This window comes from Staurois parvus, unplaced genomic scaffold, assembly GCF_062004578.1.
Source record: "Staurois parvus isolate SC_StPar_1 unplaced genomic scaffold, SC_StPar_1.0 ptg000840l, whole genome shotgun sequence".
Classification (NCBI taxonomy): Eukaryota; Metazoa; Chordata; class Amphibia; order Anura; family Ranidae; genus Staurois; species Staurois parvus.
The window spans coordinates 931047-950000 of NW_028318636.1; the positions used below are offsets into that span (position 1 = coordinate 931047).

Sequence of the window (18954 nt, forward strand, 5' to 3'; positions counted from 1 at the left end):
ACCACAAAACAGTTTTCCACTTTGCAACAGACCATTTTAAATGAGCTTTGACCCAGAGAAGACAGCAGTGTTTCTGTATCACATTCAGACATGGCTTTTTCTTTGCATGATAGAGCTTTAACTTGCATTTTTGAATGGCACGGTGATTTGTGTTCACAGTGATTTTTGCAAGTATTCCCAAACCTATGCAGTGATATCCATCGAGGAATCATACCTGTTTTTAATGCAGAGCCTGAAGATCACGGGCATCCAATATTGTGTTTCAGCCTTGTCCTTTGCGCACAAGAGATTTCCCCATATTCTTGGAATCTTTTGATGATATGTACTGTAGATGATGATATATTTAAAGTCTTTGCAATTTTACATCAAAGAATATTATTCTGAAACCTGTAAGCTGATCTGGTTTCTAGCAGAGCTGCATCAGATTTTTGCACTCTCCAGTTTTAGTAAATTAACCCCTCTGACTCTCTATGATGAAATTTTTTATACTCATGTTAGTAACACTTTTTGCTGCCCTGTCCCAAATTTTTTGAGCGGTGTTGCTGCCATCAATTTCAAAATCGCCTTATTTTTTTTTTCTCAAAATAGTATATTTTCTCAGTTTAAACATTTGATATGTTTTCCATTTTCGATTGTGAATAAAATATGGGTTTATGAGATTTGCAAATTATTGCATTGTTTTTATGTAAATTTTACACAGGGTAACTTTTTTGGAATTGGGCTTGTACAAGAGCCAACTGCATCCTAGCAACAGAGGACGTTAGGCATTTTCTTGAGGGGGTGATAGGCAGCTTCCTTGAGAAGTCCCATGCTTCCTAGCAACAGTATCCCTCCACCCTTTTTTTTTCTGTAAAGGATAAATTCACCTTTTGAAGCATGTTACACTCATATTTAGGATGTAACATTTTCCAGGACCTTCTCCTACCCACCTCCCCAGTGAGAGGTGCTGTGCGCAGAATTCATTTACAGGAATCTGTGAATGAGAGAACCACTGCTGCAGATGGCTTGTAGTTCTCAATGAACTGTGAGGGCGCTAATGAGCGCCCTTGTAGCTCACTCAGCTACCCTGCAGCTTTCAAACTGACAGCCTGTACAGATGTACAGGCTGAAAGCCATGGGACTTTTCTGCAGGAAAATTACATTGCACCCGTGATCCACTGATCACAGGTGCAATTCTTTGCAAGTTCCTACAGGAAAAAAATTATAAATGCACATTTGTTTCTGAAGTAAAACCCCCCCAAAACTTAGCCTTTAAACCCCTATACATACAGCCTTCTTCTAGCTGTTCCTGTGATGTTACCCCTGCTTCTTTTTATTCTGAGGGCAATAGGGATTTGAGAAGTTGGCGAAGGGGGGGGTTGGTGCAGGCATTCTTCAAGGACAGATCAGTGCTCATGTAATGACATGTGAGGTGGCTGTGACTGGACTCACAAGAAAATGGGCAGAATCCCAGAGTCCCTCTGCCTTGAGGTGGTCAGTTGGTGCTGAACCGAACAGAAAGTTAAAGACAGCACTGTAGAGAGGGTAAGTGATGATTAGTACTAAGGGCAGCACAGTGGCTAAATGGTTAGCACTTCCACCTGGCAGTACTAGGGTCATTGGTTCAAATCCCAACCACGGCACCATCTGCCTGGAGTTTGCATGTTTTCCCTGTGCCTGCATGGGTTTCCTTTGGGTACTCCAGTTTCCTCCCACACTCCAAAAGACTTGCTGGTAGGTTAATTGGCTCCTGTCTAAATTGTCCCTAGTATGTAAATGTAAGTTAGGGACCTTAGATTGTACGCCCCTTAAGGGTTAGGGACTGATGTGAATGTACAATATATATGAAAATTGACGGCGCTATATAAGTACCTGTAATAAATAATCACAGGTTATAATAATTTACAGAATGTTTCCACCAATAGGCATCAAGTTATAGCAGAAAAGAAATAAGAATAAAAGAGTCACACGTATGAAAGTTTTTATTATATACATTTCAGTTCAAATTCTTCATTTTTTTTTTAAGTTAATAGGGTCCAACAGAACCTACCTCTTACAGAGATAATACAGCATCTACCATAAAAAGGAGTGAAAGCCACCAAACATACTCATGAGAGTAGGAAACAGTTTAACCCCTTTGCTGTTCAAGTGGAAACAAAGGGTTTAAAAAGGAGGCTTGTGAGTAAGAGCATAAAATCAATTTTCATCATTTGGTCCATACTTTGCAGATTAGAAAAGGAGCAGAAACATGCACACACGGCATTCTTTTGTCCTGTCTCAATGCAGGAAGAGTAGTGATCATCAAAAAGCTGGCATGGAGCGAAGGTCAAAGCTCAGTTCTTCAAGATGGCTTCAAAGGCTTGGCAGATGAACGAAGATACCTCAGGTGCCCGGCACTTTAGAGACAGCTGTATGCAAAAAATACAAGTAAGATTTTTCTTCCTATAGAACCAGAATACATCAATACTTTAAGCATGGTTTTTTTTTTTTTTTTTTTTTTTTAGAAATAAAGAAATTCAAGACATAAGCTTACTCTTTGCATATCACAGCCTACATTTGTGGATCTCGAACGGGTATGGATTGGCAGTATTTAAGACCTTAACCTAAATGTAACTTAAAACACATTGCAAGGCTTACTAGATTGATAATATTATTCAAACCTTTATTTCTAAAATGACAAAAACAGCACATGGGTACATTTGTAAATAAATGAGTATCAGAAGTGGGGTGAGAGATTACACATTATGAACAAAAAGCATGAAGATCATTTTACTTCAAATACCACTGATATTAGGCCAGAAAACTGTGAAACAGTTGTGGAGAGGCAGGTATCCTGAACAGACTAAGCTAGTTATATAGTATAGACATTACAACCTAGCAGGGCACACTAAAAACTACCAAGGGGAAACCGGAATTACCAGTAAATTTAAAGTACAACTTTAGTCAGAAGTTTAAGTACTGCTAGATCAGTGTTTCTCAACCCTTTTTTCAGTCAAGGCACCCTTTAAAATTATGGACAGTGGGGTGCCTCAAGACTGTCCATATTTTTAAACGGGCTTCCCATTCTAAAATGTGAAAAACTATTTACTAGTTTTATATAATGCAGCAACACCCACATATGTAGGACACCCAACATTAGAGGTGATTTATTCTTCCAAAGCAAAAACACACTTTTGCACACTGGTACTGACTAGTATTCCAGTGTTTCTCTTCTCCCTCAGTTTTTCTCCATCACTGAGCTAATGTGACCCCAGCACTGATGGAGAGGGACAGGGGAGTGTCAAAGCAGGATGCTGTGCAGGCAGCTGACATCCTCCTTATCAACTGATGATGTCATTTGTTGTCAGAATGCCAGTGGCTAGAAGGTTGTAATAGTGCACAATGAAAACCTGTGACTTTGTGTAACTAAAAGGCAGGCTTGTTCCACCCGCTGGCTTGTATACAAGTTTTGGGCAATTTTTAGACATTTTGCCAAGGCACCCCTGAAGAAACCTCAAGGCACCCTGGTTAAGAAAGTCTGTGCTAGATGACTTCAGGGTGGCTCCTTTTGCAAATATATTTATGTAAAACATTAAAAGTGCCCATACTGTTTAAAATCCAGTAATGCACTGTCTCACCCTGCTCTGCACATGCTCAGTTGCTCTCTATTTTTAGGCACTGCTGAATTTATAGAGGCCAATCTGACAGCCTCAAAGCTGAATCAAATCCTCCTATCCTTTATAGCCAAGGAAGTGGTTTCTGTTTGATCTGCAACTGCCATTGTGCTGCACATGTGATCAGTTATGACACCAGACATTTGATGGCTTGACAATTTTGTTGATGACAAAAGCAAATGTTTCAGTTAGAAATCCTGGTATTACAGGAATGTAATTTTTAGAAACTGGTAAATTGAAAGGTTTAGTTCTGCTTTATGATTTACTGCTGTTCAGGAGCTTTGAGCTTCAGCAAAATGGCAGCCTCCAGCAAGAAGAAACAGGTCAATGCTGGAGGCAGTTTACAGCACACAAGTTTGGTAGCATAATTATTAATGTGGAATGTATGTTCCTTGCTAATGAGCATTGTTTTTTAAGTTGTTATGGGTACATTTTGGCTTTAAGATGGAGAAAAAATTGTTGTTTCTTCTTGTCCAGCTTTTCAGGAGGAAGTCCTATATCCCAGTGTTTTGTGTCCTATAATTTACAGAAAACAGACTACAGATCCCAATCTAAATATAAACAGAAAAGGTTTTCTTCCAGAATGAGTCATACTCAGAGCAGTCTCATAATGAATGAAAAAACCCAGTGCTGGATGTCCTTGTTGGCAAAAAAATGATGCCATGTGTCTACAATATGGCCTGTCCAGTTATAAAATCTGGTACTCAGAATGGTTTGACAATCGCACAATGTTCTGGACAGATGCATTAACATCAATTGTTTAGCACTGCAAGACACCCTAATGATGTAACTGAAGTTATAGAGATATAGTGCGATATACTGACTTTATCCACAATGCATGTAAAAACAGACACTTTGGAGTTAATATACTAAAACGGGAGAGTGCAAAATCTGATGAAGCTCAGCACAGAAACCATCTTCCAGGTTTTTATTGTTAAAGCTTAATTGAACAAGCTGAAATTAGAAGCTGATTGGTTATCATGCACAGCTGCACCAGATTATGAGTGCTCCACTTTCAGTAAATCAACCCCTTTGTGTTGGATGAATGTTGAACAAATGCAATAGCATGCATTTACCCATGTAAATTTTACAATTTTCTGTATAATTTCCTTTAGATTTACCTTCAACTATTTAGTGCAAGAGCCTACCTAATTGGATACAATTGAAAGTTTTGTTTAGGTTTGACCTCCTATTATATGGTTTTTGGTAAATCTGAAGGCCAGGCTTAACCCCTTGATGCCGATGGCACACAAATATGTGGCCTCACGGAACTGGGCTTTTTTCTGTGGGGCCCCATATTTGCATACCTGTCTTTGTGCTGGGAGCCTCTCCCAGCACAGAGACCGCAGTGTCACTGAGAGCCCCGGGTCCCGTTCTAACGATTGGGACCCGGGACTCCTGATCGCTGTGATAGCCTCTGATTGGCTATCACAGTGATCAGCCCCCTTGTTTTTTCATATGAATGGAGAAGAGAGATACATTGTATCTCTCTAACTCCTGACATAGAGAGATAAAAAAAATGTTTGTAAAAAAAAAAAAAATAGATAAATATTAACAAATAAAATAAAAAATAAAGAAAAATACCTAGATCAAGGTTTGATCTACTTCATTACCAGGGTTAGTGTTTGGGTCAAAGGTCAGGATTAAAAAAAAAAACAACAACAAAACATTGGTGTCAGTTAGCGTTAATGTCAGTGTTTTAGGGAAAAAAAAAAAAACCACAAAAAACAAAATGTGCACTATTGTTTCTGGGCTGTACTACGGGTACAGACAACAAATAACATACACATATATGGTATTGCTGCGATCGTCAAGAGCTGGAGAATTTATTTTGGTTGTTCTATGGAGGTAGGTTATGGTCGTAACAAGAAACACACAGCTAAATAAAAAAAACGATTTTTGGGCCAGTTTTCCTTTGATAATAAAAAAAAATTAGGAGCTATCCATTACCATTTACCACCAAATGAAAGCCCAATTTGTCCTGAAAAAAACAAGGTATAATCCACCTGGATGTACAAAGTAGTTGTGATGATATGTACGGTTTTACTAACACATGTCAACGTTGCAGAATTGTGCTTAGGCATTTAGATTTGTTTTACCCTTAGGCGTGAAGGGGTTAAAATAGATCTTCCTTGCATTTTTGTTACACACATACTTCACTGTAAGATTTTGGTGCAATACTTACAGCACAGCTGGGGCTTCCAGGCTGCATCCTTAGCTCTGCCAGCACCCATATACCATTTGTGAGTTTGATGGACTGGTACAACATGTCCTGACCTTCCACTGTACGCCGGGCCACTGTGAACACATTGCTGGCCTGCAGCTTATTACTTATAGCATCTGCAAAAACATAGTATAGTGAGGCTTCAGAATAGAAAATATAAATTATTAAAAGCAAAAATAGATAATGGAACAGATACGTTTAATTACTACAAGAATTATTACAAGAGGTAAAGAAATGTAGGACAATATAAAAAACCAAGTAATTCAATGAAATGCATCAGATATGGGTTGGCAAAAATTGGAGCAAAAGTATTTGCACAATATTAAGTCCAACAAACAGTGGGGGAGAAAAACAAGCAAAGTAGACATTTAGGGAGCATTTTCATAAAACAGCCAATATCTACTTTGATTACTACTACTTTTAAAATAGAAATCCTTTTTTAAAGTGGACCTTGCACCAAAATCTGTTCATTCGATAGTAAGCCACCCCCCATGTAACCCTGCATTCCAGCTGTACAGAAGAAAAGCATGTAGGAAAAAAAAAAATTTAAAAACATAAAAAAAAAAAAAAAAAAAAAAAAAAAGAAGAAGAAGGTGCAATTACAATTCTATAAGGTTCTGGAATGTGGAGTATTCTAAATTTTGTAAGAAAGCACTCAAACACAGTACAAGAGCATCTTTTCTTGACCTTAGGAATCCTCAGTACTCCCATGATATTACTGGAAGGATTGGTGACCTTACCCTCATATAAGGGCTTGGGGCTTAAAAGGAAAAGTACAGCCAAATCTTGTTTGGCTGTACTTCTCCTGTGGATCACAGGAGTGCAGTTAGTTCTGCACTCCCGTGATCCGTTTTCAGCCGACAGCTGGCTGAAGTCTGCTGTCGCCTGACGTCACAGAGCCAGTCCACGCTGGGGAAAGATCCCGACAATATGGAAGGGATCCACCCAGGAGCCTGGACCAGCACCTGGCTCAGTCTCTTAGCGATCCACTGAGAGCCTGAGCCAGCCACTCCCATCCCCTCCACAGCCCAAGGCTCCAGTGAGCCCAGAGCAGACAGCCAATGGCTGACAGTCACCAGCTCTCTGCTCAGCAGTATTGAGAACTGAGCAAACAGCGGTCTTTGATCTCTTAGTTCTCAGTCTTTGAGTCAGCGGGGCACAGATGTAGCACAGCATCGAACTGATGCTGCATCCACCTAGGTAATATAAAAAATAAATAAATAAATACTTTTCTTTAAGGCAAGTATATATTCCTAACTTTCTGCAGGCTTTTTATTACCTGGGGTTGGGCACTAGTGAATAAGCAGACCTTGCATTTTAACAGCATAACACTGTTGGTTTCTGAAACATATATTTGTTTCAATCAAATGTTTTGTATTTTGAACAGTATTGTTGTTACATGTATGACCAGCATAAGATAGGACATCTAAACAGACACTTACAGTCATGCATGCAAACAAACCAGCATACTAACCAAGTCCACACTCACTGTCAAAATGTACTTCTAACAGAATGTACAGCAAGACTTAAAACGAGTCACATTTTTTCCCCAATTAAATCAGAAAAAAATGAGGGTTGGGTTTTATCTTGAGCACTGCACATGCATAATAGCACCTAGTGCTAACACGAAAGAATAGGGCCTGCACCAGAGAATGACATGTCTGTGCATTAAAGCAGAACTATACTGACCTCCATTCCAGCGTTTTAGTGTCCCAGTGCTCCCTCTCCGGCTGCTGACATCTTCAGCTAGTCTTCCCCTGGGTTCCAATCTGCAGCTGTTTTGACTGGCTGGGATGAGATTGTATGCTGAGCTGCGAATGCCTTAAATGTAACTGATTTGGGAAACTGTTAAAGCAGAACTAAATTCATTAATTTAACATTTTCCCAAAACATTTACGTTTAGCCCGGGTTCACACTATGCGGTGCGAGACACCGCATGTAATTCGCGCAGGAATTGCACTGCATTCCTTTGCAAATGACATGCAAATGTCTGTGCGGTGTGATTCAAGCCATACATTTTGTACTGGACTGGACCCTTTTTTAAATCCGCACTTGAATCGCATGGATATTCTTACCCATGTAATGCGATTTCTGCCAATCGCATCGGGTTTTGCAATCTGTTTTGGGGTGTCAATTTATCATTGACACCAGCACCAAATCACATGAACACGATGTGATTGCAATGAGGTGCGGGAAACGCACAGGATTTGCCGCATTTCCCACACCGTGAACCCAGGCTTAATGCATGCTGTGACTAATAACGGTCATATTTGCTTGTGCTCTCCAGTGAACTGTCGAGCCATCAAATGACCGATATCATAACTGATCACATGTGCAGCACCATGGTAACTCCAGGTCAAACAGAGGCTAAGATGGCAGTTTTCCTTGGCTGTATATCATGAAAGGGTTTAAGTCCGCTTTAAATTGATTGGCTTAGTTCCTCTTTTTTAGCAACAAACTCCACGCAACACTGAATTTGGATTCAACTCATTGAGGGCATTTGCAGAATGTCAAAGAAAAAAAAATATCCAGCAACACCATATGTAAAAAGGAAGCCAAACCATTTTCTGCATGTACTTCCAGTCATTTATAACATGGTTCAATCTTCACTTAATCATAGTTACTATTACCACTCACCAGAATTTGGGGGACACTCTCTAATTTGAAACTGTGCCTCGTTGTCATTGGGAATGTCCTTCCATGTGGCCAAAAACATCTGTCTCTCTGGAAAAATTAAACAAACGTCATAGTTAAACTTGCATGTGAACATGAAAAGAAGAATAATCTTGTTCACAATGTATATCACATGGGGTGACAGCTGTCAATTCTTAACAATTCTCACCCATTTTCCCATCTTCCACAAACAGAATGTGCAGCGGATATACTACACTGAAGTAAAACACATCAATGTTGTTCTTTACTGCCACCTACAGAAGAAAAGGATCATAGGGATCAAATCATAGTTTGTATATAATAATATCCATTTATACAGAATATACAGGTACATCTCAAATTTAAAATATTAAATATCAAAAAGTTAATTTCAGGAATTCAATTCAAAAAGTGAAAACTTATATTATATAGATTACACATAGAGTGATATTTCAAGCATTTCTTTCTTCTAATTTTGATGATTATGGCTTACAGCTAGTGAAAACCCAAAATTCAGTATCTCAGAAAATTAGAATATTAATTAAGAGCAATAAAAAATAAAAATAAAAAAAAAAAAAGGATTTTTAATAAAGAAATGTTGGCTTACAGAAAAATATGTCCATGTACAGTATAGTATGCACTCAATACTTGGTCAGGGCTCCTTTTACATGAATTACTGCATCAATGCAGTGTGACATGGAGGCAATCAGCCTGTGGCACTGCTGAGGTGTTATGGAAGCCCATATGTTATGGTTGCTTTGATAGCGGCCTTCAGCTCATCTGCATTGTGTGGTCTGGTGTCTCTCATCTTCCTCTTGACAATACTCCACAGATTCTCTATGGGGCGAATTTGCTGACCAATCAAGCACAGTGATACCATGTTCATTAAACCAGGTATTAATATTTTTGGCAGTGTGAGTAGGTGCCAAGTCCTGCTGGAAAATGAAATCAGCATCTCCATAAAGCTGGTCAGCAGAGGGAAGCATGAAGTGCTCTGGAATTTCCTGGTAGAGGGCTGCGCTGACTTTGGACTTGATAAAACACAGTGGACCAACACCAGCAGATGATATGGCTCCCCAAATCATCACTGACTGTGGAAACGTCACACTGGATCTCATGCAACTTCGATACTGTGCCTCTCCACTCTTCCTCTAGACTCTGAGACTTTGATTTCCAAATGAAATGCAAAATTTACTTTCATCTGAAAAGAGGACTTCGGACCAATGAGCAACAGTCCAGTCCTTTTTCTCCTTACCCAGGTAAGACAAGGAATGCGACAGTTGTAGCCCATGTCCCGAATACGTACGTGTGTGTGCAAGCGTGCGTGCGTGTGGTGGTTCTCCCCCAAATTTTTTAATGGCCTTTGCTTTACAATCCTCTCAAGCTTTGGTTATCCCTGTTGCTTGTGCATCTTTTTCTACGACACTTTTTCCATCCACTTAACTTTCCATTAATATGCTTGGATACAGCACTCTTTAGCAATGACCTTTTGTGACAAAGGCTACGTTCACACTAGCCTTGTGTGCAGGCGGCAGAGAGGCGTTTGGGAAGCATTTTTACCGCTTCCCAAATGCCTCTGCCAATTCTGCACATTACAGCACATGGTGCTGTTCTAACGGGAGCGTTTGCGTTGCGTCGCGGCAAAACGGACGCCTCTGGACGAGTCAGGAGGCTTTGAAGCCTCCTATTCTCGTCTATGGTGCCGCTCCGCAAACGCCCGGCCGGCGTTTGCGGTGCGGTTGCGGGGCGTTTGCGGAGCGGTAACACCACTCAAACTGCATTATAGGCGTTTGTGGGGCGTTATTAACGCTCGGCAAACGCCTAGCAACCGCCGCTAAACCGCGCATGCGGCGTTTGCGGAGCGTTTGCCGAGCGTTAAAAAACGCTCCGCAAACGCCGGACCAACGCTTGCCAAACGCTATAGGGGCGTTTGGCAAGCGTTGGCAAAACAGCCTAGTGTGAACGAGCCCTTACTCTGCTTGTGGACAACTGTCAAGTCAGCAGTCTTCTCCATGTTTGTGTAATCTACTGAACCAGACCAGGACACCTTTACAGGTGTTTTGAGTTAATTAGCTGATTAAAGTGTGACACGAGTCTACAACTTTGAACTTTTTCACAATATTCTAATTTTCTGAGATCCTGAATTTTGGGTTTTCACTAGCTGTAAGCCATAATCATCAAAACTGAAAGAAAAAATGCTTGAAATATATCACTGTGTGTGTGTAATGAATCTATATAATATATGAGTTTCACTTTTTGAATTACTGAAATAAAATTAACTTTTTGATATTTGTTGAGATGCACCTGTAGTCTGCAATGATTTAAGAAAATGTATATGGACTGACCTGCAAATTATTTAGAGGATCCATTTTCATTACAGATCCAACTGTATTTAATGGTAGGGATACCTCAGTAGATTGGTTGGGGGCCAAAGGTGTAAGAATCTGAAGTGGAGCAGCAGGTGCCAGCCCAAAACTGTTAAGCAGGAAAACAATAGGATCATCAACAGTTAAAAATGCAACACCCAAGTAAAATTCAGTCTCCATAAAAAAAAAAAAAAAAAAAAAATGGGGAAAAAATTCCATACCTATTACGATTAAATTGTATAGCAAAATCACTCATGACCTGGAGGGCGCGATTAGTGAAAATTAGATCCATATATACAGCACCAGATCTGCGGACAAACGTACCACTTATCTCCAGGCCTTTACCTTTCATGGCATGTAGCCATACCTGAGAATAAACAAAGGAAAAAAAATTACATTTTGCAATCTGCCTACTGCAGATGAGCGTACTGCAGGAGGTAAAAAAAAAAAAAAAATCACTCACTGATTTTGGAGCCACATAAGCACCTATAACTGCTCCTGTTCCAGGTCCCAAATCAAATAAGTCACCAAGCCCTCCAGAAAGGGGTGCACCAAGGGAGGCCGGTGCCACTGGAGGAGCCATGAAGCCTGTTGGTAGCTGTTTAATGCAGAAAAACAATAATTCATAAAGTTAATGGGTGAGAATACTGAAAAAAATAATAAAAAAAACTAGAAAGGATTGTATAACAAAGCAGGGTATGACAACTAATGCCACCTTTCAGAGCAATACTGAGTTGTACCACATACATTTATGTACAGACTAACAAGTGTAAAAGAAAGGCAAACAATACACAAAGCATTAAAGTCTAAATTTATGTTTCATGAACTTTAGATTGTTTATTTGGGTCAAGGTCATCCAAACAATTTCCTTCACAAACACATGCAGTGGTTGTCAGCAACATATGAACTGTATGTGGCCTAAGCTACAAACAGTACACAGCGCTGTGTTCTGGCAGTGGGACAGTGCTTCTGGAACAAAATCAATTTGGGCTAAGCTACATACAGTTCATACAGCGCTGACATGCGATAGTGAAAGAATGTTCACTAAAACATTCAAAAAAATGTAATATATTATATAGATTAAGGTGGCCTATGTGAAACTGTTTTCAAAGGTGCAAGATCTGTGCATTTCTTATTATTCTGCCAAACATATAAAAGGATAGCACATAAAGCCCTTTTCCAACAATGGGAAAACAGAAGTACAGTACAATGACTTACTGTGAGGTTTGGACCTGTATCTGCTCCTCCCAGCTGTAGAGACAAAAAGAAAAAGATCACTCAAAACAAGAAATGGTGTTTGACGTGTAAAACATCTGAAATGAAATCGGTAAAAGTGCCGTAACTTCCCTAGAATGTGATGAGAAATTCTGGTGTGATTTTATCTGCTAAAACGTCAAACAATTTGGTGGATGGTGCATTTCATGAAAACCTTGGAAGCTTGCATTTGGGGTTCCACAGACCCCACAAACCCATGCAGTGTAGACATTAAGGACTCCCTAGCATACCCCTTCTGTGTCTTCCACAATCTTTGGAGTTCAAGCAGATGGGAAGGGAGGCAGAGCACAGGCAACCAGAAAGAGGCAGGGAGACATACACAAAAGCCGCAGAACAGCAGGCAGGAGCAGCATAGGAAAGAACATTGACAGAAAGAGAAAAGAAAAATGAAGTAAGGGATCAGCCTAGATACACTATGTAAGATAGATGTATTATTAGACATTTCTGTCCCCAACAACAGTACAAAATATACAAAGTGTCATATCACATTTAAAATACAGTACTGCACTGGAGGGAAAGATCATCTCTATTTACATACCAGGCTGTCCAGACCTCCACTCAGGAGATCCACACCACCCAGAGGTACAGAGCTTGTAGTGAGGGTGGGTCCACTGATAGGAGGGGCTAAATCCAGGTTTAAAAGGTCCCCAAGAAGATCGCCTTGGGAAGGAATGACTGCAGGATGTGTATCCACCTGCTGCTGTCCTACAGGTGCCACCTCTGGACTTTCTGCACTTTCACTACTGCGATAAAAAACAAACAAAAAAATTACTTTTCTATATGCTCTTTCCACATAACGAATACCAATCTGTATGCCAAATCGAACAGGACAGAGATCAGAATATTGATCTGCTATGTAAAATCTACCAATTGAAATTTTTAGGCAGTATCACATACTGAAAGCTATTTCTACTAAGCTGTAAGGTTTCACATCAATATACACCTCAAAAATATACACCCTTTCCACATTACCAATACTAATCTGTATGCAAATTCTAACAAAAAAAAGATAATATTGATCTGCTGTATAAAAAATATTGGGGGGAAAAAAAAAAACAAAAAAACTTACATATGTTGTTCTATGCAATAAAAATATAATTGCTTGCTGAAAGCAATTTCAGCCGGGCTCTTTACTTTTACATAAGTATACATGAGTACAATGTACTCTTAAAGGTGTAGTATCTTGGGATTGGAGTGAGTATTATCCTGGTCTGTGGGCAGGAAAGACTTCTCTGCATAGTTCAAAGGATATGTTCACCTTTAAAAACTGGTCACACCCATATTTAGGGTATAGCATGTAACATGTGTAACATGTAAGCAAAGAAGCCCTTCTTCATAAAAAAAGAAAAACCAAAACAAAAAAACAACAGGTAAGCTTTATTATAAGCTCATCTGTAGGTTACAAGTCACCAAGTGATGTTTACTATCACTTTAATACATGTTTAACAGGTTTATGTCAGCCCAGTACACATGTTCTATACTGAATCAATGACAGTCAGCTGCTGAAAGAAAATTCCAGCTCTCATTTTCTCCAAAATTCTAGGGCCAGTAGCCACTAGTTATTTTCATTATTTAGAACTTATACTATGCAATGATGAAACATTTCAATGCACCCAAACAAATAAAAGAAAATCACAGCTGGAAAAAAAAAAAAACTTAATAGGGAATAAAATCAGGCAAACATTGTATTATTTACATCATCAACACAAAACAAAATCACAGCTTTATAAATTAAAAGAATCAAAACACTGCCAAACATATCCAAATTCTTCTAGGAATTGGACTGAATACCAGCTTGGTATCCAATAAATACTCGAGAGTCCGAAAATACTTACGAGCCTGTCCGTGGTGGCAACCTTTTGGGCACAACACCACGGCTACCCTCCACAAAAGCACTTGGAGGCTTGTGGTAGACAGAAGCTAGTGTACCAATGTAACAGATAAGTTCCTCCAGCAATGTGGGCTCAATTAGGTCAGTCTCCTCTGAGATCAGAGGCTTTTCTGCCAGGACCACCTCTTTGGCAGCAACTGGGTCAGTTGACAACAGTCGCCAATAGATGTAGCCACGATCTCTTAAGTCAGGGTTATCAGAATCCTGTCATTAAAGAGAGAAAGATTGAAATCAGTTGAACAGTAGTTATTTATTAGATTCTGATAACCTGTAATATTACAAATACAACATTGCCATTATCAATTTACTCAAATTATTGCTCTGTTACTGAATAAAAAATCCATGGTGCATCAATTACCAAAAGCTTTCTATTGTCTAAACAACTTCTGTAAGTCTACCAAAACCTACTACACATTTCTCTTTTGGTAGATGTCCATTTAAAGCCCAGAAAACTCCAATAACATTATTGGGCACAGTTCCTCATGCTGAGAACTGTGACTCAGTATCTATTAGTGATAGTCCTCAGACTTATTACTGGAAAGCAGTCAGTGTAGTTTCTGATCATGTGATCAACATGACAGCTAATTATGCAGAATAGTGATGTTTGACTTCTTCACCCTCCAAATAAACTCGTACCTCTTTTACTATGCACAGAAAAAGGAATAAAATCATTATAGTAAGTAAAACTGTGTATTTGTCAGCTATAGTAAAAATGCATTAGGATAAAAAATGTCCTAGTGTTTGTACCACCAACCCCATCCTCACCCCCAATCTAAATCCTTACTTGAGTTCTCACTCAATCCAGCACTGTGCCCATCAGTAGCAGCTCCCTCCTCTCTTCCTGCATTCACAGGACAGAGACGCAGCTGCCAAATCCATTTGCTCCTGCTCCTGTCAATCAAATCCTCTGAGCAGAGAGTGGGGAGCAGGGCTGAGCTGCACTGCGTTTATAGATGTACACAGCCCAACTGGAGGGGAAATAAAGCCTGCAGGTGCGCTCCAAGAAGAAACTTCTTTCTATGGTGGCGCATGAAGAAGAGGAGAAGCCAAGATTGCCGGTTCAGGGCTGCTCTATGCCAAACCATTGCACAAAGCAGGTAAGCAGAACATGTTTCTAAGGGCTCCTTCACACTTGACTGTTTTACCAACTCTTGGCAAACGCCCCTATAGCGTTTGGCAAGCGTTGGTCCGGCGCTTGCGGAGCGTTTTTTAACGCTCAACAAATGCTCCGCAAACGCCGCATGCGTGGTTCAGAGGCGGTTGCTAGGCGTTTGCCGAGCGTTAAAAACGCCCCACAAACGCCTATAATGAAGTTTGAATGTTGTTACCGCTCCGCACCATAGACTAGAGTAGGAGGCTTCAACACCTCCTGACTCGACCAGAGGCGTCCGTTTTGCCGCACCACGCCGCTACCGCTTATGTTAGAACAGCACCATGTGCTGCAATGGGCAGAATTGTCCGAGGGGTTTGGGAAGCGGTAAAAACGCTTCCCAAGCGCGTTTCTGCCACTAGCAAACAAGGTTAGTGTGAACGTAGCCTTAGAAAGATAAAAAATAAGCTTTACAACCTCTTTAAGAGCCAGGGACTCATTCAGCCCACCAAGCTCTACATACAACTAAAATGTCACTTTTTGGATGGATCAACCCTTCAAAATGGCCTGAATCCAACATCCTCTTCATTACACTTACCTGTGTAGCTAAACTAAGTACTTGCTGCACCAGCTCCTGTGTCTCTGTTGGTTTCTTTAAAAATAGCTTCACAATGGCAGTTAGAAGTTGTAGCTGGACCTTGTAAGAAAAAAAAAAAAAAAAAAAAAAAAATTATATAGATCAGTTGCAAATTTGTCAAATCTGATGAAAGACCACAGTGTTGGGCAATATGAAGCAATGCATAATTACTCTTCCTCTTATATGGTTATTGTGAATTAATCAGTAGGTAAAATTCAGCAATTTTTTTTCTCCTCCTCCAGACTGTACAGAAAAAAAGACATACACTATACTGAGAAAAGTATTGGGATGCCTGCCTTTACATACATATGAACTTTAATGGCATCCCAGCCTTAGTCCGTAGGGTTCAATATTGAGTTGGCCCACTTTTTGCAGCTATAACAGCTTCAACTCTTCTGGGAAGGCTGTCCACAAGGTTTAGGAGTGGGAATGTTGGACCATTCTTCCAGAAGCGTATTTGTGAGGTCAGGCACTGATGTCTGACGAGAAGGCCTGGCTCACATTCTCCGCTCTAATTCATCTCAAAGGTGTTCTATTGGGTTGAGATCACCCCAAACTCGCTCATCCATGTCTTTTTGGACCTTGCTTTGTGCACTGGTGCGCAGTCATGTTAGAACAGGAAGGGGTAATCCCCAAACTGTTCCTACAAAGTTGGGAGCATAAAATTGTTCAAAATGTCTTGGTATGCTGATGCCTTAAAATTTCCCTTTACTGGAACTAAGAGGCCAAGCCCAACCCCTGAAAAACAGGCAAGTACCGTCCTCCTGGCAACTGCCAAACCCAGACACTTCCATCGGATTGCCAGACAGAGAAGTGTGATTCGTCACTCCTGAGAACATATCTCCACTGCTCTAGCGTCCAGTGGCGGCGTGCATCCGACGCTTTGCATTGCACTTGTTGATTTAAGACTTGGATGCAGCTGCTCGGCCATGGAAACCCATTCCATGAAGCTCTCTAAACACAGTTATTGTGCTAGTCTGAAGGCCACATGAAGTTTTAAGGTCTATAGCTATTGACTGCAGACAGCTGGTGACTTCTGCGCACTTTGTGCTTCAGCATGCGCTGACCCCGCTCTGTCATTTTCCGTGGTCTACCACTTCGTGGCTGAGTTGCTGTTGTTCCCAGTTGCTTCCACTTTATCATAATACCACTAACAGTTGACCGTGGAATATTTAGTAGCAAGGAAATTTCACGGATAGATTCATCACACAGCTGGCAACCTATCATGGTACCACGCTTAAATTCACTGAGCTCCTGAGAGCGACCCATTCTTTCACAAATGTTTGTAGAAGCAGTCTGCATGCCTAGGTGCTTGATTTTATACACCTGTTGCCATAGAGGTGATTGGAACACCTGAATCTGATGATTTGGAGGGGTGTCCCAATACTTTTGGCAATTTAGTGTATGTCTTGAGAGCGTTCACTTTACCTTTGTAATTGGAGTATGGAGGTTATATATTCATATCATTTACAATGTGAATTAAAAAGTAAAGGACTGTAGGGCATAAAATCTCACTTTACAGGGGTTAGACAAAAAAATGGAAAAACTGCATGATTTGAAGGTGTGAAAGTGACAACGTGAGACAGGCTGTGTATTTGGTCACATCTAGGAAAGAGTTTAGTGGAACAAGGCAGTTTTTGAGATGGACAAATATGCTGTGAGATTGCACTAAACTGTTACTATTACGATCACAATATATGGGGTAGGTTATGTGCAATATGTTATCATTATATTCTATCAGTATATCTGTTCCTCTATATCCTATGGTCTGTCACAAGTGTAGGTCATCTCAGATGACAGAGACCTGTCCATCATTTTGCTGTATGACTAGTCACATATTTTAATAGCCATACAGATATGCAGTGAATGGTTTAATGTAGAATATATTGAGTGGGGATCACTTATGTTTGTGCAAGAACGTTTGTTCTCCTTATCCTATAGGTACATACATATAGAGTTATAGCCAAAAAACATACTATTTTATATTAATTCTTAATAAAAGTTATATTTTAATCAGTTGGCCATTGGTGTATAGGCACACGCACCCTCGTCCAATTACAAGTCATAATTGCCACATAAGATTTATTTACCATTATATAAGGCTTAGTTGTCTTGCCCACAGAAAGGTAGTTGGGCTTCCCCTAATGACAGGTTTGCTTTCAGCCTTCTCTTATAATATTTGTTAGGTAAGAACCCTTTAACAACATGGAAAAAAATGTCTCACCTGTGTGCTCTCATCATGGAAACCCTCTAAGAAACTTTCCAGCAGCTCATCAGCATTGTCAATGCGCTCGGCATACTCCCCCACAATCCATATCATGGCTGCTCTTGCCTCTGGCTCATCGAGTGAGTCCAGGTTCTCACACAATGTAGAGATGACACTTTCATATCTATAGAAGGAAAAGGCTTTACTAAAATGATTCAAAATATCATTCAAATGATGCTTCTTTTATCTGCTGATAATGTGGACTCACAAGGTCTGTAATAACTATAAGGGTTAAAGCCCAAAAGTACATTTAAAAGCAGATGTCCTAAAAATTGAGAAATGAGGGGTCTGCTTATGAAGATAGACTTACTTGTTTGGATACTTCCTAAAAATGTCCTTTATCACTACGATAGCTTCTTGGACCACGTAATTTACTTTGGTCTGAATAAGATCCAGTAGTGTACTAACACAGCGTTCTGCAGATTGCTAGAAAGGGACAATGAACATAAATTTGTTCATTTCACTATTCACAAAAAGTTATTGCTTCTTTTTGCACTTTTTATGAGCACTACAAATAACAAGAACAATTTAACTGAGTTACCTCAACTTTAATGGCACAGCGTCCAATTGCTCTTACAGCTTTCCTTACAAAGTCCACATCCACTTCAGTGGCATATTCCTTCAATTCTGCAAGAACCTAAAAATGTAACATAACTTGTGTTATTGGCTAATATATACTGGTCAGCTGTAAATTTATGACCACCCACCTAATATTTAGTAGCTCTTCATTTTATTGCCAAACCAGACCCTTTTTCTGCAAAAACAGCCCTGACCTGTCAAGGCATGGACACCACTAGACCTCTGAAGGTATGGTGTGGTATCCTTTATGTCCTGTAAGTTGGGTGGTGTGGGGCTCCATGGATTGGACCTATTTTTACAGCACATCCCACAGATGCTTGTTTGGATTGAGATCTGGAGAAT

At 40.0% G+C, this 18954-nt stretch overlaps 1 protein-coding gene across 3 annotated transcripts in view; it reads right to left on the minus strand.

Annotated features, from left to right (window-relative positions):
* Window positions 1-1943: 1943 nt before the first annotated feature.
* AP1B1 (adaptor related protein complex 1 subunit beta 1) overlaps window positions 1944-18954 on the minus strand; it is a 44954-nt gene continuing 27943 nt past the window's right edge. For 2 of the 3 annotated variants that reach the window (XM_089655444.1, XM_089655445.1), the window contains exons 9-23: window positions 18575-18670; window positions 18344-18459; window positions 17992-18157; window positions 15729-15827; window positions 13985-14244; window positions 12688-12892; window positions 12380-12400; window positions 12093-12125; window positions 11338-11472; window positions 11096-11241; window positions 10854-10983; window positions 8699-8783; window positions 8494-8580; window positions 5818-5972; window positions 1944-2387 (exon numbers count right to left, since the gene is read on the minus strand). In XM_089655444.1, the coding sequence (XP_089511570.1) occupies window positions 2313-2387; window positions 5818-5972; window positions 8494-8580; window positions 8699-8783; window positions 10854-10983; window positions 11096-11241; window positions 11338-11472; window positions 12093-12125; window positions 12380-12400; window positions 12688-12892; window positions 13985-14244; window positions 15729-15827; window positions 17992-18157; window positions 18344-18459; window positions 18575-18670 (1809 nt within the window). In that variant the 3' untranslated portion in view covers window positions 1944-2312. The remainder of the gene's footprint in view (window positions 2388-5817; window positions 5973-8493; window positions 8581-8698; window positions 8784-10853; window positions 10984-11095; window positions 11242-11337; window positions 11473-12092; window positions 12126-12379; window positions 12401-12687; window positions 12893-13984; window positions 14245-15728; window positions 15828-17991; window positions 18158-18343; window positions 18460-18574; window positions 18671-18954) is intronic. The other variant, XM_089655446.1, reaches the window with a different exon arrangement.